The sequence below is a fragment of the Zosterops lateralis genome, assembly GCF_965231275.1.
Source record: "Zosterops lateralis genome assembly, chromosome: 5".
NCBI classification, from domain to species: Eukaryota; Metazoa; Chordata; class Aves; order Passeriformes; family Zosteropidae; genus Zosterops; species Zosterops lateralis.
The window spans coordinates 8,553,195-8,575,930 of NC_139766.1; the positions used below are offsets into that span (position 1 = coordinate 8,553,195).

The following is a 22,736-nucleotide window of genomic DNA, read 5'->3' on the forward strand; positions in this document are numbered from 1 at the left end:
TTATGTGCTTCCCCTGTGAAAAATACAAGCTTAGTAAGCATTGGAAAGAAGTGTCTGACTGGAGAACAAGGTGTCATTCAAATGAGAGGCAGACAGCTACAGTGTTTACATTAATTGATTTGAGCCTTGAGTCTGTTGTGAGGAAAATGAAGGAATAATTTAATGAACAGGGAGACTTTGGAGAAGACTACTGAGCTTTTTCCTTGAAGGCCTTATTTACAAGGGTCCCTTCACAGTTAAGAATTGTGAGTGTCTTTTCCTTGTCATTTCACAGTACTGCTAGTCAGCTGAAAGTTATTTTTATTCCTATTTTGTTGAGACTGGAAGTAATGTTAATGTGTATCTCATTTGTCAGAATAGATCTAGTTATTTCTTGGAGAATTAAATGGCTCTGTGCCCTCACTGAGCACAATGACCTGTACCTTTGTGACAACAGTCAAAAGTTGATGCCAGTTTCATGTCCTGAAGAAGTGAGATTTGTGGAAGGGGTATCTTGTGGATTTATATTCCTCCCTTTCAATAATGTGAGTCCAGTTGTTGGATTCTAATCGAACTTTGAATAGAAGCTTTCTAAGGTAGTTGAACTTCTCAAGCCTTATGCAGATGGATTATGCCAGACAGAAATAAGACAATTCTTAGTACTGTACTAGGAGAAAAATTAAAGCATGGATTTCCATACTAGACACTGACCAGTGGAAGAAAGGTACTGCAAGTATTTTAACACCTGGAAAAGCAACAGTCACACTTGCATCCTGTTTGATAACAGGAAATGTACTTTTAAGACCCTAAATTCCAAGAAATTAGGTTTAATCACTTCACCTTACCAGAAAAATTATGTTTGCTGTTGGATGGTGTTGCTCTTTGAATGATTGGCTTTCTTGACCTAGTTTTTAATTTGCTCTGTGTTTTGGGGGTGTCAGTTGCATCAGTCAAAGAGAATTTGGGGGCATGCTGGGTAATGAGATGAGAAGGATTGCTTTTAAACATACTTTTCATTTCTATGCAAGCGTAGAGTTTTTTGACTGGTATGATCTGATTTTCCTTAAGTAGAAGTAAGGGTATACTTGAAAGAGTTTGGGAGAATTTTTTTGTTGTGTAGAAACCCTATCAACTCCATGTTGATGGATATTATTTGTCCTGCTTATAACACTAAAAAAGATGCACAGCTTGTGAATTCCTGGTGTTCATATGCATAATACAAAAATGATGAATCAATACAGGAAAATGTTGCATCAGATGCTAACTTGTGTAAATCTCTCTGCTGAGTTAGGTGTACTGAGTTCTGTGATAAATGAGTTTTGCTGTGAATTGATGGATTTCTTTCTAGGCAAGCATATATTCCAGTATTGCTTGCCTGTCGTTTGTGAATCTGTATTTAAACTTCATTGAGAAACAATATTTTTTTCTTTTTGAATGACCACAGGAAAAGATTTATACTTACTCCACTTAGTCCATTTTTTTTAACAGTAAAAAGCAAATAGATACTTCCAAAATTAGTCTTAATACTTCTCAATAAGCTAGTCAGTTATTTTTTTAAAAGACACAGATAGAAGTGGTTATTCAAAGCAAAACTGGATACAGGTTTTATTCTAGTTCTGTCTTCAGCAGAAATATTAGATAACTTGTTTGTATCCAGTTTTCCAAAGAGATGGAAGTGTGTACACCATTCTTTCCAATGGTCACCTTTTTTTTTAATTCAACCCTATTTCTGCATGTATATAGGTGGTTGCTGAACATCCAGATGCTTCAAGTGAGGAGATTGAAGAGCTGCTCGAATCGCAGTGGAACATGCTTAGTGAAAAACAGAAAGCTCGCTATAACACAAAGTTTGCCATAGTGACCTCTCCCAAATCTGAAGAAGACTCTGGTAAACGTAAAACTGTGCTAGTGTACTCTAACTAAATTTGATATACGTAGTGGCGTTAAACTAAGCACATATTTGAGACCCTGTAGGGAAAACAGCTTTCACTGTTTTCCAGTTTTAATTCTTGGTGTTTGTGCCAATAGCAAAGGAATGCCAATGGTCACAATAAACGCAACCCATGAAGTCTACATTTCTTGCTCATTGTTCTGAAAAGTTGTTATATGTAAACCTTCTGCTGTTTAGACATTGCTGATTTCTCATTCTTCTTCTGCCCATAAGCAGCTGCCATTTCATCCACTGCTTGTTACAAGTGGATGGTGGGAAGGGAAGATGAAGTGTTACTGCTAGTAAAATTTGAGATATTGTTTTTATAGAACAGAAATAATTTAAAAAATTTAATCAGTACTACTGCTTTTCTTCATATATACCTAAAGTGTATTACTTCACATCATCATCAGCTCAGGAAGAACTATTCCAAACTTTATTCTGAACCCTTAACCCATTTGGCATTTTATTGTGCTACTCAAAGTTTTTAGGACTTTGTGCAAGTTTGCAAATACTTTATTTTTTTGTCCTTTTATTTCTTGTTGCTGTTTTCTGGTATTTGTTTTTTGATGAAGTCCCAATTGTTTTCCAAAATATTTGAGGGGGTTTGGAGTCACTTATTTGAGAAAGGAGGAGGAATAAGATAGTTTGCCATTTGCATGAACTTTATCAAATTTAACTAGCTATCCTTTTTCAAATTTAAATAGCTTTACAGCACTGTAAGAAGAATTACTATGGAAGTATTAGAAGCCAACAGGTGCTGCTTTGGGCAATGACAAGAATGAGAGGGAGTGTTTGAAAGTTTGTGAGACTTGGAAAAACTTGTATAAAAATGGCAGTCAGTTTTGTTAACTATCTGTGCGTGTGTGTGTGTGAAATAACATCATTTTGTGGAAAATTGAAAAGTTTTTAACTTTAAGTTTTAAGTGTTAAATATTTGGATATCAGTTTAAAAAAAAAACACGTTCTGTATCTCTCAAGGTTCATCATTGAAGAATATTGGAGAGGCCAAACGTAAAGTGTTTCAAGACTCACCTAAAAGGAGATCAAGATCCAGAAGTAATTGAAATTTGTGTTGTGTGCAAATAGCTCATCATTATAAGTAGCTACTGAGTGTATTTTTTAATGTAATCACCCACGTATCATAATCTCTTTATTTTATCTCAGATGTTGTCTTCCTTGACGTTAGAACTTCAATGGATCCCAAATTAAATATCTTAACACTGTAGTGCTGAATTTTGTTCACCTTTCTCAGTGTCATTGCAAGAAATGTAATTGAAATTGTACCTGTACCAGGTGTTTCTAGTACATACATTGTGTACATTTATAGTTACCTACAGATGAAAATATGTCAGTTCACTTGTTCCCCATCTCAAATCCTCTTATCTTAAACTTGGAAGAATGTTGTGGGATTTCTTTTACTGGCTTTTTGTAAGTAGCAGGTTTTCCTGGAGCCATTTCAGTCTGCTTTGTGGATTCAGTTTGATCATAGAATATGTACTAGATTGTTTAGATAAGAACACTAATTTGAAAATTATTCATATTTTCAAGTTGCTATATTTTTAATATTTACAGATACTTGTTCCCAATGGAATAGAATGCTTGTAGCTGTAGGGGGATTTTCAGTTAACATATTTGTGCCCCTGGAGCTTGCAATTTTCATACTAATAATACTCTGTAGCTTCATAAAGTAGAGAGCACTGGAGAGTAGAATTATGTAGTCATTTCATCTTGATGAAACAGACCACTTCCCAAACCCTCATCTATCTTTTTGAGGTGCAAACAATAGTGGAACCTGTGGCTGGGTATGTAGATTACTCACTGACCCTTTGTATTTAGCAGCTGATTGAACTTTGCAGTGAACAACCATCTAAATACACGAGTAACTTTCTGGTCTAAAATGGCCAGTGTGGTTCTGTTCCTAGGATTCTGGTTCATAAAGGCAAGGGATCTTATGGTCTCGTGTAAAATACAATCAGCTTGTTAGAGTCTGGAATTGCCTTACCAGAAAGAGAATTAATCTGTACAGTTGGTGCTGTCTTGTCTTTTTCAGAGGCCCCTTAATAGATGTCACCAGTATATTCATCTGTGTTGTGTGGAGAACTTCAAAGTAGGCTTAAGGAGGAGACTTAGGAAGTAATTTTAGTGGTCAGACAGTGTTACAAAGTGGCAGGAGAATTAAAAGCTGTATAGATCAATCACATGCAGTCTGATGATATGAAATAAATGTTGGGCAGTAACATTTCAGATCTTAAACTAGGGCTTGTATAGGTAGACTCATCTGTGTAAAATAACTTGAGTATGAAGCAGTTGATTTGGATTTTTCTAGAGTTAGTCTTCAGCACCAGAAACCAGACCCTAAGCATTAAGAGGTCATCTAATTGTGTTAATGTTTAATCATGTTTTAAAAGTAATGACTGAAAGAAAAGTACCTTAAATAACTAGATCAGTTCAAATAATTTCAAAGTGGGTTTTAGATTATTTTTCATGTGAGTTTCCCCCATCCCCCATCCCAAGGTAATTTACATGGAAATAAAAGAAACCAAAAAAAGAGGACAAAGGAGCCTACAGAAGATTTTGAAGTTCAGGAAGCACCTAGGAAAAGACTCAGGATGGATAAACAGAATAATCGGAAGGTAATTATGTCATTGGTTTGTTGGGGTTTATTTATAGCAGCACCAGTCACATTGCTGTAGTTAAGTTTGTCAGCATTTCCATTTTCAGGATTAAAAAAGAAATGTCCATATATCATACCAACCTGTTGTCAATATTCAAAGATACATGTGAGCTTACCACTGTGGGATTTTTTTCCTTTGATTTTGAGGATGGAGGTATGACAAGTTGCACTTGCTACTTAAACTGTTTCCCAAAGGATTGTGCAGAGGGAGGCAAGACCTCCTGTATTGTTATGCTCTGTAGTTCTTGTTCTTTCCTCCTGATTTGGAGTTAGTTTTACTAGAATGTAAAAAAAAAACAACTTTAGTCAATAGTTACTTTTAGACAGAAGTCAGAAGAGAGGAAAGAAGTAAAGCAAAACAGAAAAACTACTTTTCACAAACTGGAAGGCTATAGGACATTGTAGAGTGGCATGCTGACCCTTTTCTTGGGTTAGGACATTGCAGTAAATTTATATTTATGCAATAAAAGTATATTTATCACACAAAATGCAGGCTTCTTTTGTGGTTAGCTTGCTTGTGAGAATGAGAATTTTCCTTGCATAGGTCACTTTGTATGTGGACACAGCACGTATCTTGTAGAGACTCAGGCACAGGTTTATTTAGTCATATATTTAGAGCAGTGAATTTTATGGGTTTTACTTGTGTGTAAAGCTTAGCTCACACACATTCAGGTGTTTTATTGCAGTATCATACTGTAGTGTGAGTACCATAGACCTAAGCTAAGAACTTCAGTGCTACAGCAATCAAATTAAACAACCTAATAGAAGGAAATATAGTAGATTTATTTTTTAAATGAGTTGTGGAGGTCTTATTTGTGTCAGTCTGTTTGGTGGGCTGGTTATTTTGCTACTTCTGTTGATACTGTAGATATTAAGACAGCTTGTTGTCTTAGAGTTTAATATAAAAAAACCCCCAGAATTTCAGATCGGCTTAATGAGCTGATTAGCAAGGGACAGAGGTAGTTCTTAATGCTGTTACCTTTGCAGAAAGAAGGTCCAAAACTGTTTTTTGCACTTCTTTGCTGGAATGGGTTAGTTGTTGCATATTCATGTGACTTTCTAGGAGCAGTTTTTCAAACCTTTTTAAACTTGTCTAATTGATTTGAATACACTGTAATACACTAGATCCATGGAATAATGAAGTTTACTTAATATAATTAATTCCTCCTGTAAAGTCCTTGTTTTGATTGTTCTAAAGGTACTTTCCTGTCCCACCAGCATTTGTACACTACAATTAGCCTGCATTCTCAGAAATAGGATGAAAGGTGGTTGCAGTACAGTTCATGCATGGGAGGTTCTGGTATCTTTAGTGCTGTGATTCACATGTGAATATACTAGCAGGAAAATAAATAAATGAGCTGAATTATTCCTATAGTATTTATAGCACTAATGGCACTGACTTTATAATGTGCACTTTAAAAATGTTGTTCTCTCTCTGGTCAGTTTATCAGAACTGCTTACAAGGGGGCTGATGTGTGTAAATATTAGATAGTTTGGAAACTCTAAATGCATTTAGTAGGGTTTATGCTCCACAGAAGGGTCAGATATGGTTTGTGGTTTGTTTTAGGAATTCTCTCATAGTCTTTTCCCTGCCTTCACAATCCCAAAGCATTTCAAGCTGTATGTGCTGCTGCTTAGTAGAACGTTCAGTGAATGACAGTGAAAATATCTATGTAATGATTCAAAAAAGCAAACACTAACCATACACCTTCTTTCTGTTATTCCCAGCTTACCTGCAGGCTTTGGTTACGATCATTTTGAATAGGAGGAGCTTTAATTTCATGATGTTTTACTTCTTGCACAAGAGTTGTGGGTTATACTCTCCCTTTGTCCTTAATTCTTACTTACAACATCAGAATGTTTTCACGTAAAGTAACCAAGCCATGAGTACCCATATGGAAGTTCTGAAAAACTAATTTGCTTGTTGTTGCTTTGATGCTGTATATAAAATGCACATTAACAAAATGGGGGTTCTGTAAAGTGTGCTTTAAATTTAAATTGAATGAAATATCCTGTACATTTTCACAGAATCACAGAATCCTTAGGATTGGAAGGGGCCTCTGGAAATCATCCAGTCCAATTCCCCTGCCAAGACAGGGTCATCTAGAGCAGGTTACACAGGAATGTGTCCAGGTGGGTTTGGAATGTCTCCAGAGATGGAGACTCCACGACCTCTGTGGGCAGCTGTTCCAATGCTCTGCCACCCCAAAGTAAAGAAATCTTCCTCGTGTTGAGGTGGAACTTGGTGTGTTTTATTTAGTTTATGGCCATTACTCCTTGTCTTGTCACTGGACACCACAGAAAAGAGTCTGGCACCATCCTCTTGACACCCTCTTTTCTTTCATTTCTGCCCAGAAATGTAACAGTAATCTTAGAAGACAGAAACTGGGAGCCTCTGGTGGCATTGTTGGTAGGGTAGCTTAGTCTGCTTAAAGCTCAGTAAAAACACAGAGTGGCACATCTGTAGCCATTCATGTTTATTTTTATAAAAGAAATCAGTTCTCTGGCCTTTGAGGTGTTCACCTGCACATCTTTCCTTGCTAAAACTGATTGTCAGATGAAGACTGTGAAAAAGCACATAAACTGTTGGAAATGTGTGTAAATCTCTCTGTTCAATAGAGTTATGCTTATTAATCAGATGAACATGTGTCAGGGTTAAGTATTCTAGGTTACAGTTTTAGTAATTTTACTGAATTTGTAACTTAAGAAATGTAAAAAAAAATAGTGGCATGTGTAAGGAACAATGTCTTAATTTTGACAAAGATTTGACAAAAACTTCCCCAGTTTTTGGCTGAAACTTTTAATCATGAATTCTCAATTTGGAGCAAATTTAGGTGCTGTTAATTCTCCTTTGAAAATAGTGGTTTTATTTTGGAAATGCTGAAACAATCTTAACCATAGTAATTTTAAAAATGGCACTGCTATAAGTTGTGGAGTTGGAAGAAAGCCTCTCTGAGACATAGAGCTCTGCACAGGGTTTACTCTCAAATTTCTATACTAATTCTGCGATTTACCTTTAATAATTAAAGGTTTTAATTTGACCAGTTTGTACAAAGAGTAGTAAGGATAACTTACAAGTTTTGTGTTCATTTAGCACTCCCCCTTTTGATATGCTGAAATTGGGATGGATAAGTGGGATGCTGAAGTACTATGTTCCTTAATATTTCTCATTCGTTTATGGGTTTGTACCCTGTGCTGTAAATGAGTTTTAAAATTCATTTGAGTGGGGCTAGTTTAACTACAGTACCATTCAGATATTTGTAAAGACACTTTCTTTTTAATAACATAAATCCAGAACTAATTGCCAGTTGTATCCAACCACTCATAAATTAGGAGTTTTTTTATTTTTTCATATTTTTTTTTGTGACAGAGGGAGACAAGCAATGACAAAACAGCAAAAACAAACTCTTCTAAGGTCACAGAAACCTCCTCTTCACAAAAGAACCAGTCAGGTAATGTGGTCAGAATAAGTTTTAATGTAACTTTTTCAGTTAAATAATTTTAAAATGCCCAGGTTGTCCGAGGCAGCCGGCTATAAATGCTGCTGACTCTGAGCAGCTGCAGGCACTGTGCCACAGCTGGGGGGGAGCCCTGTTCCTTCACTGCCCTCCTGCAGCTCGATCCTGGGCTGAAGTTGTGTATTGCTGATTGAGAGCAGCAGTTCACAAGTTCCCCGTGTGATGGCACCAGATTAAAGCTGGTGCCCTGAGATCTTGGCCAGCAGGAAGCAAACCCTGCTGCTCCTGCTGTTTGCCCACTGCACTGGCCCAGTAAAACAATTGCAGTCAGTGTCATCAGGTACTTGGGGACTTCAGTCCTTCAAAATGGTGCTTGATGGGAGGCAGTGTGGAGCATGAGAGGGAATTCTGTAGAACCTTGGATCAAAACACCAAAGTCAGGCTTGTTAATGATGCTCAAGTTTAAGGTAACTGCTATCAGAGCATGTCTCTTCAGATGTTGCCATGATTTGCCAAAGACAAGCAAGCTTCAGCAAGTCCTGCATGGTGTAGAAGTGGTGATGTGCCATAGCTAATGTGTGGCACTTGGCTCCTGTGTATAAATTTTCTCTTAACAAAGTGTTAGTGGTACTCAGATTGTGATGAGCTCACGTAGGCCTTCTCCTATAACTGTTACCTCTGCTTTCAAGAGGTCTTTAGTCACAGGGTACTTTGATTTTAATAGAAATGAGATGATAAAAAATTGGGAAAATATTTCTTAGTACATGTTTGATTAATGGAAACCTTTATTTTTAAAATGAAGCCAAAATACATGGTTTCAGAAGCTTCATGTTCACTTAGTCCTATGTAGGTGCCCAGAAGACATACCTAAATAATTCCTTCCTGTATCTGAAGGAGTATTTTAAATGGCTTCAGGGAGATAACATTTTAAAGTTCCAAACTTCACTTTGTAAACCAAAATTATTTTACAGCAACGAAAAATCTGTCTGATGCATGTAAACCTCTGAAGAAGCGAAATCGGGCTTCAGCAGCAGAATCTTCAACTCTTGCTTTTAGCAAGAGTTCATCTCCTTCAGCTTCCTTAACTGAGAATGAGGTAAAAAAAAAGTGGTGTTTGCACACAGCCATTTAATTACAGAAATTATCAGGTGTGAATCTTGTTTTTTTTTAAAAAAAAGCAAAAATCAAAGGCGAATTCTCTAACGTTGGTGCTCTAGACAAGTTACAGTTTTGGCCTCTGTGAAACCTGTTAACGTGTGCATTGCAAATCATTTATTGTAACATGAACGTCTGATTTGGGGACGTCGAGATATTATTGTGGTTTTTAATGTATTTACCAACAACGTTTTAGAATTGTAACCTTCTATTAGAAGCAAAGTAAAATGCCCGTGTGTTCTGTATTTTCTTCTACAGACTTTTATGTAAGTGTACTACATTAGTTACATTATGTAACTCAATATTGTCATGTTGCCATAGCTTTTATATCAAAGCAAATTGCCTAATCCTCTATTTGATCTAGAACTGGACAGTCTTCTGAGCAGAGCCCCTTTTAACTCAAATTAGTTTTCAGGCTGTTTTAGTGCTATTTCTCTGTGATGCAAATAGCTCCAACTCCAATAGAGTTAAACAGGCAGTGAAGGATGTATCTTTTTGATACTTGCTAATCATAGTCTTAGCTCTGCATATTTGGAACTGTAATTCTTCTCAGTTGGCATACAATAAATAAAATGTATGTACCAGAAGTGTATTCATACAATCCATTAAACCATTCCCCAAGTCATCTACACTGTTAAAATCAATCAGCCAAAGAGTGGCAGCATGAGGGTGAAGTATGCATGCTGTTTTGCAGGTGGGTTTGGATCTGTAGTTGGTAGGATTTAGAAAATATCCATAGACAAACAGCTTCACCCAGTTTGTGTTACAAAAACTGTAGAGAAAATACTTGCCTGCTAACAAGGGAATAGGGCTTCCAGCTCTCCTAGAGACTTTCATCTCCCCTAAAAAATGCATGAGGTGCTATAATGAATGCAGTTAAAATATCTAGGCAATGTTCAGTAAACAGTTTACCTTTGGGTAGGGAAAAAAGATTGCATGTTAATGGCTGTATATCTTAACTGTGACTGGAAAAACATTTTAACTAAAAAAAACCTCAATAAATACTCCCTCCTGTACCCCAATAAAACAAGCAAGGAGGTCTCACAGGAAATAATGTCCATAGCAGCAGCCAAGTAAAGTAATACTTACTTTGTTTTCTCAGTTGAGAGACTCCAATCTTTTGGCTTACCAGCTTCTGCTGGATTGGCTTTGCTGATGGGATAGTCTGTGTAATGGTCTATTTGGGACCTTCTATTCAACCAGACTAGTTTAAGGAAAAACCTGGGTGGGTTTGGCTCAAAATGTGCATCTCTAAATATTGGGCACTCAGGAGAAAGATTTGTATCTTTCTCGAGATTATGATTATAAAATGAATTATCCAGAAGTCCTTCTTATCAAAAACCTCCTTTTTTGTAGGATTTTGGGTTGTAACATAATGGTTCATGTGTAAGACAGGATATGGGTGAGATGGAAATTCTAAAACTTAGCACTGATTTACTCAGCTGCTGCTAAACAGTAAAAGATCTGAGAAAAATTAACTTCATAGAATGCACACAGAACACAGATACACAAACTAGAAAGTGAATTAATTGTTTTCAAACGATTACGATATCAAAAAAAGTCCCAAACAGCATAACAGAAAACACACCTTGTTAAATAACTTTGGGGGATTGGGTGCAGGGGGAAGTAGATAATTGGACTAAATCCTTGGATTGGTTAAAGCTACCCTGACCTGGACTTGGACCAACTAAAGATTGGGCCCAGTTTGTTTCCTATATTAGATATATTTTTGCCTTTTAAAAAATAATAAAAACAAAAGTGTCAGGCATGTGTTTCAGAAATTAATACTGACCTGCTCTACAAAACAAGGAAAGACAGAAGTTCTGGATTGTGTGGGTGGCTCTTAAAAACTTTTTCCCCTTTTGTATTTTTATTTAGCACTCGTCTAAACAGTTAAATATGTACATGTCCTGAGGGCATTCATCTGGAGAGAAACTTTCCCAGTATTAAGGGAAAGTTTTTTTAAAATAAACAGTCAGGTAGTGGTGAAAGCCTTGCACAGCTAATTGAGTAGGATGTAATTCTCCTCAACTTTAAATAGATTTAATGATTAACTTTCACATTTCTGTGTTCACTATAATACTTCTTAGTGTTGCTTTAGGTGCTCTCCTAACAAGTATAGGAAAAGTCCTCTGTATTCTACAAGCACATACATCTCTACAAGATGTATATATGAGGATTCTAGTCTATTTTTTTTCCCCTCTGCTTTCTTTTTCTCCCATACTCTTCGTGAACAACTTGTTCCAGAATGGAACCTGGATGTGACTGTTACTTGTCAAGAACTGTTGTTGGCTACACACCCCTTAAATGTCTGTCCTTTACAACCAGGTTCTAGGAAAGATATGCTCACTTCTTTCTTGTTTGAAAGATGCATCTTATTTGACATTTTAAAAAATATTTTGAATGCTTTTTGTTGTTATTGGGGGATATTTTTAAAATGGGGTTTATTTGAAATACTGTAAAATCAGACAAGGCTCAATTTTCAATTGATAAATTACTTTGGGAGGGAGATACGAGTGGGAGTGTGGACTTGTTAAAACAGATTTATAGATGTGACATATTAGAGATTAGAGGTTCACTCCCTTCAAACAATTGGGCTTTGAAGTTGTTTTAAGATGAGTGGACAGAAGCAGTAAAGTATTAATACAGGAATAAATGTATTTCATACCTGCATTTAATTTTGAAACAGAATAATTTTACTTCTAGGCACTTGACACAAGTCACTTATGTGAAATATGATTTTGTTGAAATATAATTCTTAATGAGCAACTGGTAGGGCCAGATGTGAAAAAGATATTCAACACTTTGGAGTCTGAAAAAGCTCAGATTAGTTTTTTACTGGCTATGTAAGACTTGGTGTAAGCATCCAAAAGCACATATTTGTGAGAAGAGATGCAGTGGTGTATTTTAATTTCTTTTTTTACCTTGGCCCTCCACCCCCCAATAATGTAGTAGGTGCCAGTAAGAGTGTAATCAGTATTTTTTTAATAAATAAAAAAGACTTTACATTACCATTACTGATGGATTATTAGCACACTTGGTGTGTTTGCATGAAACATATCTGCTTTAGCTTTTCAATCAATTTTTGTGATTATTGTCTGGGTTCATTAAACTGGATGAATTTGTTGACAGCAGATAAGTGTCAAAGTATTATGCAGACCATAGGTACTACTTACAAACTTTGTCAAAAAAACTGTAATCTGTTCCTAAGAGAGGACAAAATAAAGCACGTGTAATAATCTCTAAGTTAGCCAGCTTGTCGTTCATCACACCCTCAAGTCTGAGCTGACCAGCAGATGGCAGCTTAAAGAAGCCTGAGAAAGGTTTGAAGAGGTGCTTTTATTTTAATTTCATTACATCTTCCTTAGAGGAATTCTTTCTTCCTTCTGTAACACCCAGTGTCAAAACAAGCTCAGTTCCTGGTTATAGCTACAAATTCTCGTGTTTCCAAGGCCTAACAATGCAAATTATAATCGAGCCTTAATGCTTTTTTCTGCATATTAAACAGTGGATTTTTTCCCATTACTGATTTGAGACAAATTTCATTTTGCTGCGTTTTTAATGGGCATTATTAGCATGTGTACATGAAGGAGAAAACACGTACAGCTCTTAAAAGGTAAGGTGTTTGCTTGAGGAGGCAGTCGTGAGACATGCGCAGCTTGCAACTCAAAAAGTACGTCAGTTCCATTTATCAACCCTGGAGTCTAGTTGTCGTAGAGTATGCAACTAAAAGCTCTTACTGAAGGTGAAAATAACTGACTTTTTGATCCTAAGAACAGGAAGGAAGAAGGGAATTCATGTTATTTTAAATGAACTACTGACCTAAAGAAAAAGAGTTCCAGTTGGCCTTGCAGGTTGTTAAACAAGATCACTGTGCTTCTAGCATTTCATTCAAGCTTCCTGCAAATATAATTCTCTCTTCTAAACATTGCATAAGGATAAGTTAATATATAGTGCCACCTTACATCCTGTGACTTAGCAGACAGTTGTTTCCTGTGTTTGTTTATGTATGCCTATGATTTTTTTTTCTCATTTGAAAGCACCAGTAAGCAGTCAGGGGTACATTTTTATGGAACACTGCAAGTAGTTGGACTTGTTCCTTGCTAAACCTCTGCTAAAGCCTCTAACATTTTACATGACCTGTATCATCCACCAGACCATACAGTTTTGTTACAATGGTTCTATTTTCATGTGGAAAAAAGTTCTGAGCTTCAGTTCTGTTCTTCAATGGCACATTCTGTGTAGAAAATTAAGTTTCTTATGTACTTATTCTCCTCTTGTGTGTTACTTAGACTTCAGAGTGCAGAGAATCTGTTAACTGAATGTTACATGATGTAGGTTTTTATTCCACATCCCCTACCAGAGTATCATGAGTATCTGTAGGCAATTTTATACTGTTTTAAAATGTTCTCATAGTTTTAATTAACTTTCCAGGCAAATTCAGAAATGCATAATATCCTTATCTGAAACGTCTAACTCCTGCTAATAATAAAAATGAAACTTGTCCCAGGCTGTCTTTTTTTTGCTATTATAGTACTGTGTACACTTGTGGCACCGCATACTTAAAGAATTTATCTAGTCTAGCAGTATGGGCCAAAATATCACTCTTCATTCAGTTCAGGAATTCTTATATGAAATAAAGGAAATGTTAACTGTAACTCAATTGGCTCTGTCAGTTTTTCTGTCTCTGTGTGGGTGCACGATAGATTGTCTTTTGAATACAGCCTGACCTGTTTGTATGTTGCTTATTGACTTACTCTTTCATAAGTTGTTCTTAGAGTAAAAAAAACCCAAAACCAAACCCAAAGAACCCAACCTTCTAGCTGCTCAGATTTTGTTAATAAGAAAAAAATATGCAGTTGGGTTTTATCTGTTGGCAAGACAGAAGAGTTTATTTATCAGAACATGCATGCTCCCAACTTTATAGAGAGAGCTCTTGGCCTGCCCAGCCCACTTCCTCCTGGTGACTGTGGTGTAGAAATCACCGACTCTAAAGTCTTGTCAGGAAGTCTGAGATTGTAGCCATGTCCTGAGTGTTAAGGAAAGTGAAACTTAGAGGGCATTCAGAACTCATGAAGACATGCCTCTCTAATTGCCTGTGAAAAGATGCTGTGTATCTTTTGTATATATGTTCATATTATATGATCATCATATATATTATAGCACGTGACCTGAGAGAGGATGTTGCTTAAGACATCCCTGTAAAAGGTGCAGGTCACTCTTTGTGGGCCCTTTCTTTTATGGATCCTACTACTCCTGAAATGGAGGAGACTTGCCTGCCAAACAAGCAGGAGGAAATAATTCCCTGTCATGCTTTATTTTCATGTTATAAACCCCTAGCTTTAAGATAAGTGTATATAGTGGGGTGTGTTTCCTTTTGGTGTCCTACAGCCTGCATTATGAAGCAAGGGATGCTCAAGTAAACCAACAGGATGTGGGAGGGGTTGCCTTTGACTCTTGAAAAATTTGCCCTTTAGTTGTTTTTGTTACTGCACAGAACGTGACAGAAGAACATCGTTGTCTTGAATGACTAAAACCAAAGCTTGTATTCCTAAGTCTTAAGAAGGCTGTTACACAAGCATATGTGAGTAATACAAGAAGTGCTTTTATTAGACAATGAATTGATAAAGTGAGTTTTCTGAAGAGGAAATTTTTTTGACAAAAATTGCACTTTGGTAGCTGGAAAAATCTAAAGGGGTGGGTGACTGGTGGAGTAGCAACTGTTGGAGCCTGTCCCAGTGTGGGCACCATAGATGGTCAAATGTTAACAACTTCTTCTGGCTAAATTTCCATATTTGTTTTGAGCCTTCAAACATAGCAGGAAAACCTTGTCTGAATTGGATCTAGGAGAAAGTCCCAAGGAAGCTGATGAGCACAGAGGTGTTGATGGTGCTCAGTCTGCAATTGCTGATACACAGTGAATAGTATTTGGGACTTGATTCTGCTCCATGAGACAGAAGTTTTTGCCTTAACAAATACTAATGCTGGTCCTTTAGGACAGTCTTTAGCCAGGAAGTACTTCTAAGGAAGAAAAAAAGACACACCATGACCCCCTCTCCACCTCCTAGGCTAACACTGAGCTAGCAAGGATGCTTTCTTAGATCAGCTGTTTAAAATGAAGACTTAATCCTAAATGTAAAACAAAAGACACTTTTAATAACCAGGTCACAGCTGATCAAGCAGAACCTTTGCATTTTTTTGTTCTTACTGTCATAACTTCTTAAATTCCCAGGCTCCAGATTCCATGAGTACAGACATTTTATTTTCAGACCTAGAATTTCTGAAGCTTTTTTTCCTTGAAATTACAGAGCAGTGATTTTGCTGGCTCTGGTATTTACTCTGATTTTGGAGCCACCTGAAAGGAAGGAGGCAATTTTAAGTGGAGAATTTTTTTTTTTTTTTCTTCAAGTGGGTGGAGCAAATGTCTACGTCAGTATTTGATTTCATCTGCTCCTTTGAACCACAGCATGATTTGAATTTTTAAATTCCAATCTAGCCTTTCACAGATTCACGGCTTATATAATGTATCAGTATGATTGAATGCCAACTGAGAGTATGTCACTACTTTTTTTTTTAAAATAAGTGACATTTCAGCCACCCAGATGTGGAAGGAACAATGCCATTTGCAAAGTTCACCCACGTGGTTCTAGAAATATGCAAGCTGAGTGTACATCCCAGCTCTTATTTAACTCTTTTTTGTCAAAAGCTGGAGGTAATGAAGAATTACCTTGCATTTCTGCCGAGGTGTGTGGCTGAGACCGGAATCAGGCACCTGGTTGGAAAAAAATGCTTTAAAATTGATAGTAGATCTGGCTTCAGTATTTCGATGTACTGTGAGAAATGTTTCCCTACATTAGTGCTTATCCTTTCACCTTTAATTGGTGGTGCAATGAGCTGTGCAGTTAACTCAGACTCAGTGTTGCAGCTGCAGGACTCGTGGTGTTGCAGCTGGAGGAAGTCTTGCAGGAGAAAAACATTGGGAAGCGATTTTGTACACAAAATCTGTGTACAGTCTTCTGTCAAATTGACTTCCTGCTCACCCCCTTTTAATCATTTTAGAGTGCTTCAGACAAAAGATAAAATTAAGAATATAAACATATAAACTCAGAAAATGCACATAGCTGACTCAGTTTCATTCCTTTCAATGCTCTGGTGTGTTTTCTTATGGTAACTATTGTATAGAGTTGCACACATTTCCTCCTCTAAGCCTGCTCAGCAACCTCTGAAAACCAAACACTTAATTACTCAATATAATCATGCCAAGGAAACTCCATTATTCCACCAACAGTCCTTGCATCCATATGCACATTTAGGTGCCTTTTGCACATAACAGGTAAAAGTAGTCCAGGAAGCAGGGAAAAAAAAAAGTAAATCTCATCCTTACATTTAGCAGTTAAACATTTACCCAGTGTTCAGCATGCTTGCTGATGTAATCTGGCTTTGTACGTCAAATATTGCAGTATGCAAAACATGTTCATTCAGTTATGAATTCATCTTGAAGATGGCTTTTTACAAGCATTGTTACATAGTCTTTCTAAAAATAGATTGCTGTTTGTCTGAAACAAACCCTTAAGCACTCCTTTTGGTTATTGTGAATAGGGAATTTTAACATACAGTTCAAAAGAAAATTAAAAATACTTTGGGGGATTTGAAGTCTTTATATGCTGGTCCCTGTACCATTGTGGGCCTGAGTAGCTGTTCCAAAAATACAGGAGTAGTATAAAATACATGCTCAAAATATCTTGAGATGAGTAAACCCAATTTTTTAATGACCCATTGCTACAATTTCTGTCCTTTCAGGGGTAAAAATACAATACTAAACACAAAGAATTCACAGAGATGCCAAAATTTTGTCCCAGTTTGACTCAGTAGTGAAGTATTTTTTCAATAATAAAGCTATGGGGAACTTGGAAAAATGCAGTAATGTGTCCCTACATGTTCCCTTTTGAGTCTTACATGTGTAAGTAGTGAATAATGGCTGAGACACGTGGGAAAGGAAGGATTGCCTTAGGAGCCTGACGGAAAATTGGTCATTTCTGTGAGTAGTAATTGTATTCAGAACCTCACTAACCCCTGAAATAAGTTCTGGCCCACCCCACATGAGGAGCATAAACTGGTTTTTAGGCTGTTTTCCTCCCTTTTTCTCACTTGTGTATGCAGGTGCACAGTTTCCAGTAGAAAGAGCTGCATTTGATTTCTGAAATACCACCCTTGCTCAGTGTTCAGGCAGTGAAGTGTGAAAGGCTCTGCAGGCGAGTCCTCACAAAATAATGTTGACGTTCAGTAGCTGAAGGAAGTGGGAAGGAAAGCCTGACTGATGTGCAGTATGTGAAGGCTGATGGTGCATTGCAATGATCCACCCTTCAGTGGAAAGGTGTTTTCCCATGTCACAGCAGCAGTAATGGCTAAAGAAAAATGAAGATGATGATAGAGTTCAGGTACAGTTTCAGTGCAGAAACTTGGCACTTGCTAAAAATCTGAAGTGAACAGCCTTGGCTTTTTTCCCCCTAAATTTACGCTCTTTAAAACAGTCCTTTGCCTTTATGAGAAATAAGAAATTATTCCAAATGTAAAGCAGAATAAAATAGCTACAAATTGCCAATTAACACCTTTTGCCACTAATTTAAATGTTGATTACTTTGAACCTCAGCCCGAATTTCAGAAGAGTTAATTATATACAATTTTCTTTGCTAGAAGGATTATATTACAAAATTATGGACAAGACAAGCTCTGGTATGATTGCCAGGGAAATATTTGTATTTGTAACTTAAGAAGTAAAATAACAAGCCCCCCAAAACCTGTCCAGATTTGTATCGAAGGCTGTGTTTTGGGCTCTGGTATGTGAACTGTTAAAAATTTCCACAGAAGTGTTATGTTTCATTGCAGAGGTGGCTGTGTCACGTCAGCATGAACTGATTTCTAGCAATCTTCTTGTAAATCATCTTTACTTAGTGACTGTTTCAATCTACACTTATTTTAATTGCAAAACTCAGTGTCCCCTGGATAAATCAGAACCTGATAGGGCTGCTACAGCTTGCTTGGGGTGCAAATACAGTTTTCCCAACCTCCTCATGCTATACCTCTCTTAGGTTCTAAGTTATCTCTGAGAAACATTGGATGAAGTGTTTTCTCAGCCTCCTCTCCAGAGGCCTCAAGGAATAGATTATGCTCTTTTACTTCCCTGGTATTTCCATTGGCTATTCTGGGATAACTTCAAGTGCTGAGGTGTTGAATTCCAGTTCTCTTCATAGAGGGAACTTTATTCAAAGATGTCTGATAGACCATGTTTCACCTTCTGCAGGATACAAATAAGGGTCCAGTTAAATTATCCTAAAGAAATGCATCCCTTACCACAGGAAATCTGCCAGCCTTCCCCTTTATTAGGGCCCTAATGAAATCTGGTAATGAAGTGTCTGTGAGCTGTGGATAGGTTATGGCTGTTGGAGAGGGTTGTTAAACCTTTGGTCGTGGTGGCAGGGATGAAGAGCTGTATTCTGCAGCCTGCACCAGGCCACAGGAGTGTATCACTGAGCTGCATGTAAATGTAGTGACTCTTAGGAGCTGAGACAGCCATGAGCAGGTGTCCAGTCTTGTCTGTGTAATACAAAACTGGTGCTTAATAGAGCATTTGATTTGTAAAGTGTGTGAGACTCCTGACAGCCATAAAGGAGAGATTTTGAAAGATACTCTCAGCCTGGTAGCCATTCAGTTGATGAACTGAGGGTATTTTGTTCATGCTCTGTGTGTTGGTATTTGTGCTTGAAATCTGGCAGTAATCGATAGGTGGATGTAAATTGCCAAGTTTTCTCTTGAAATGGACTGATAGAATTTGGCTTTTGTGTTTGCATTTGTGATGTCAGATTTGATTCTTGCCAGCACTACTCCTTTTTTTGGCTCAGTAACCATATAATTTAAATAAAGGGCTGGTGCATTAGTTCTGAGGCGGTAAAATCTCCGTTCTGTAGGAAAATTGATGTGAGCCTGAGGTTCACAAGTGGCTGGGATTTTGTCACCCATATCTAGGGGGATTCTGAAAAACTGCCTCCTGCCAATAGGGTTCCCTTTACATATAGACGTCTGCATCCTTCGTTTGAACAGAGTGTATAAACCAAGGAAAATCTTGGAAAACATTGCTTTGACTCATTCTCTTAACTGAATATATTTATCACTGGTTAGGTTCTGTTTCTCTGCTCTGTGTTCAAAAGCAGTGAGCTGGAGGAAGAGAAACATCTTCCTGAAGGGCAAGGCTCTCTTGCTTTTGCTGCTGGGAAGATTGTTAACTCGAGGAGTGCTGCACAAATGGGTTTTCTCTGGGTTTAGGTGGGAGAAAGGTGCGAAGCCTAGTGTCAGGTTACAGCAAGACTGCTTGTTTTGCTTTTGTTTTGTTTTGTTCTGTTTTGTTTTTAAGTGGAAAAGAAATGTGGATCTAAGACCTTCCAACTTATTTTTCCTTTTTTCTAACCATGACTAATTCCGACTAGTTCAAACAAGAACATAATGAGGTTCTAAAAATGTTAGAGCAGTGCACTGCTTACACTAATTAATGTTTCAATGGGAATAGTTTAAACAAAAATGAGCATGTGTGTAAGTTTACTTAAACCATAAGGGAAACTGGGTTTGTGGTTTTGCTGTGTTCCCATGCTGCCTTCCCTTATCTGCCCCCTCTCAGCAAGAACTTTGCAGTTCACTATTTCACAGCTCCTTCCAGAGAACAGAGATTTCCTGGTGCCTGAACAAAGCAGTGATTTTACTTTCAGTTTCTTTTAACCACTTATGAAATGGTCAGGCCGAATCTCCAAATCACTCCAGTTGTAGAAATTTTCATAGATGAAGTGGAGGTAAGAATTTGCACAGAGGAAATTCATTTATACCCTTCCAAGTAATGCAGGGGGGAAAACCCACCAACCAATGACAACTGTCAGTCTGATCCAATTTATGAAATATTTTTAGACATGATCCAAGAAGGCAGATGTTAAATGGAGGAATGCAAGTTAGCTGGCAGCAGCAGTGAGAATTAATCAATCAAAACCAGTGTTTCTAAAGGGATTTTATATAGACTAAATCTAGGCCTGGTTTGGTCTTACATTTTTCTTTCTGATTTCAAAATAAATGACCTCTTATAAATTTGCACATTACATGGACTGGTTGATAGGGAGGTTGCATGTAGCTGTCTCCCGCATGTAGCTGGGCCATTTGTAGAAAAATATGGTTTACTGTAGATAAATATGAGATCCTGTGTCTGAAAACAGAGAGTAAATTCTTTATATAAAGTGGTGTGTCTGTGTCCTGACAAATGGCTATTGGCCAAAATGATCTCTTAAATAACACAGCAATATAGAGTGACTTTCAGTGCTATATTGATGAGACTTGGGGAGATTCTTGCACAGCAGAACAGAAGTGGAGAAGAGTGGTATCATGTTGGCTTCCTTTGGATACGGTACTTACGAGACTTGTAATGGGTTATTGCCTCCAGTTCTCACGCTTGATTTTTCAACAACCTTTTTAAAGCACAGAAAAGGTGTAGAGAAACCCCACTAAAATGCTCTAGATGCTGGAAAAAGTCCCCTAGGGAGAAAATTAGAGGGCGGAACAAAAAGGATTGAAACGGGCTTAATTGCAGCATGCTTCCACAGGAGGAAAACGTCTGCTTCCAAGGGACTTTAATATAGCTGAAATGCCTGGAGAAGGCATCATCAACTCTTGAGTTGTAGTTAGACAACCCAGAAGGGACAGGAGGCAGTACTTTTGATGGTATGTGTGAATAACCATTAGAATGAGCTAAAAGAGAAATTAAGGCTTCCTTTTGCAATTTGAAATTGTGATCTTCTCCTGGAGAATGTACTTAGTGGGGCACAACTCACTGAGTATCATCTGGGGGCAACAGCATGAAATTCTGCATCTGAAATTCTTCTGGTGTAATGTGGGATGAGACAAATTACTTGGTTGTTCATTAACCTATTCTATTCTATTGAACTGAAAACTACCCTGTATTTTCTTTTAAATATGTTACTTAGGATGGGTTTTTAAAAAGTAAATTACAACTATTTTTAAAAACACGCCATGTTTATTACATCTAGATCTGTTATATGATATTTTTCCGTAACAGGGCTATCTTCTATAGTATTTTGAGCTTATTGTTGACTGTAATGTTCCTTAAACGTATTGAGAGCTGCTTGTTCTTTTCTTCTTCTCTTCTATATGCTGTTCACACTTTCTTGGAGAATATTTGGGTCAGAGACTTTTGTATGCAGCTTGGAGTTTACCAAGTTTCTTTTTAAAAATTGACTGTTGCTCTCAAAGTACATGCTCAGACTTTAATCGAGGGATTTGAAGATACTCCTGTGTTATGACTAGACACTTCTTGCTAACTGTATTATAGAATTGAGTATAAATAAAGTGCCATATTACAACATTTTGGTGTTCTGTTTTGGCTGCTGTTAAGTTGCTGGTGAGGGGGATTGTTGTGTAATCCTTTCGATGAGACTTCTGTAAATGGGTATTCTGCTTTTAATCAAGGTGTTTTTTTGAAGGTGGGGGAAACCAAACCAGAAGAGTGTGCCTAAATCTGCTAGTCTGAATTGCAGTGTGTTTGCTCCCATCAGTTCTGATGCTGTGCAAAAGTGACCATCTGTGCCTGCTCTAACACCTGTGTTTAATCTTCAGATCTCTGATGGCCAAGGAGATGAGCGCTCAGAGTCCCCCTATGAAAGTGCTGATGAGACTCAGACTGAAGTGTCTATATCATCCAAAAAATCTGAGCGAGGAGCGGGAGCAAAAAAAGAATATGTGTGTCAGGTGAGAGATGTTAGCTGGGGTGTGTTTTCTGAGCTTTCCCAGGAAAGGTCTTTTTAAATATGAAAACGACAATATTAGGCCAGAAACAGGTTTATCATGTGTGTCTAAGATGTCTGTTAGTGACAAGGTTGCCATGGCAGTAAATGGAATTCTTAATACCTAATTATTTTTTTTCTTGACCTCTAGTAAATGACTTAGCCTTTCTGCTTGAGTTTCCAGGTCTGTAAGATAAGCATAATTTGTAGCTGAGAAGAAGCACATGAGTGTTGCCAGGTGACTGGTCAGATGATGCAGAAGAGCTGCTGGTTTCTCTGTTAGCACAGAGGAGGAAGCCCAGCCCAGTGGGGTTTGTGCTCTGTGTGCAGCAGAGATCCAGCACTGCCCTGCCGTGGTGTGCAGGCAGGAAAGCAAAAGCCTTTCCTCAGACTGTTCTAGAAAGGCTCTTGGGCTATGCAATGATAACACAATCCAAGTGGACAAATGAAATTTGTTTCTGTGAGACTGGGCAAGCAGTTACATTTCCATTTTTTGTACATAGTGGGAATGAGGATGTATCTGTCTGTAAATGTTGGGTAATCCTTAAATTGTGCCAGCACTGTTTGGTTCATCTTTAGTTATGCATGTGTCACTGCTAACCACTCAGATATAAAAGTGTCACTGTGCCAGCTGGACTGATTTCCTTTTGCCAAGGCAAAGGAAAGGGTGGATTCTTTTTAACCCTACTCAGATGCATCAGTGTGCT

The 22,736-nt window shown here is 37.6% G+C and overlaps 1 protein-coding gene across 4 annotated transcripts in view; it reads left to right on the forward strand.

Moving 5' to 3' along the window:
- NSD2 (nuclear receptor binding SET domain protein 2) overlaps window positions 1-22,736 on the forward strand; it is a 98,808-nt gene that overhangs the window by 61,561 nt on the left and 14,511 nt on the right. For all 4 annotated transcript variants that reach the window (XM_083861721.1, XM_083861719.1, XM_083861718.1 and 1 more), the window contains 7 exons: window positions 1,723-1,867; window positions 2,891-2,968; window positions 4,427-4,545; window positions 6,615-6,719; window positions 7,957-8,038; window positions 9,016-9,140; window positions 21,863-21,994. In XM_083861721.1, coding sequence (XP_083717847.1) covers window positions 1,723-1,867; window positions 2,891-2,968; window positions 4,427-4,545; window positions 6,615-6,719; window positions 7,957-8,038; window positions 9,016-9,140; window positions 21,863-21,994 — 786 coding nt within the window. The remainder of the gene's footprint in view (window positions 1-1,722; window positions 1,868-2,890; window positions 2,969-4,426; window positions 4,546-6,614; window positions 6,720-7,956; window positions 8,039-9,015; window positions 9,141-21,862; window positions 21,995-22,736) is intronic.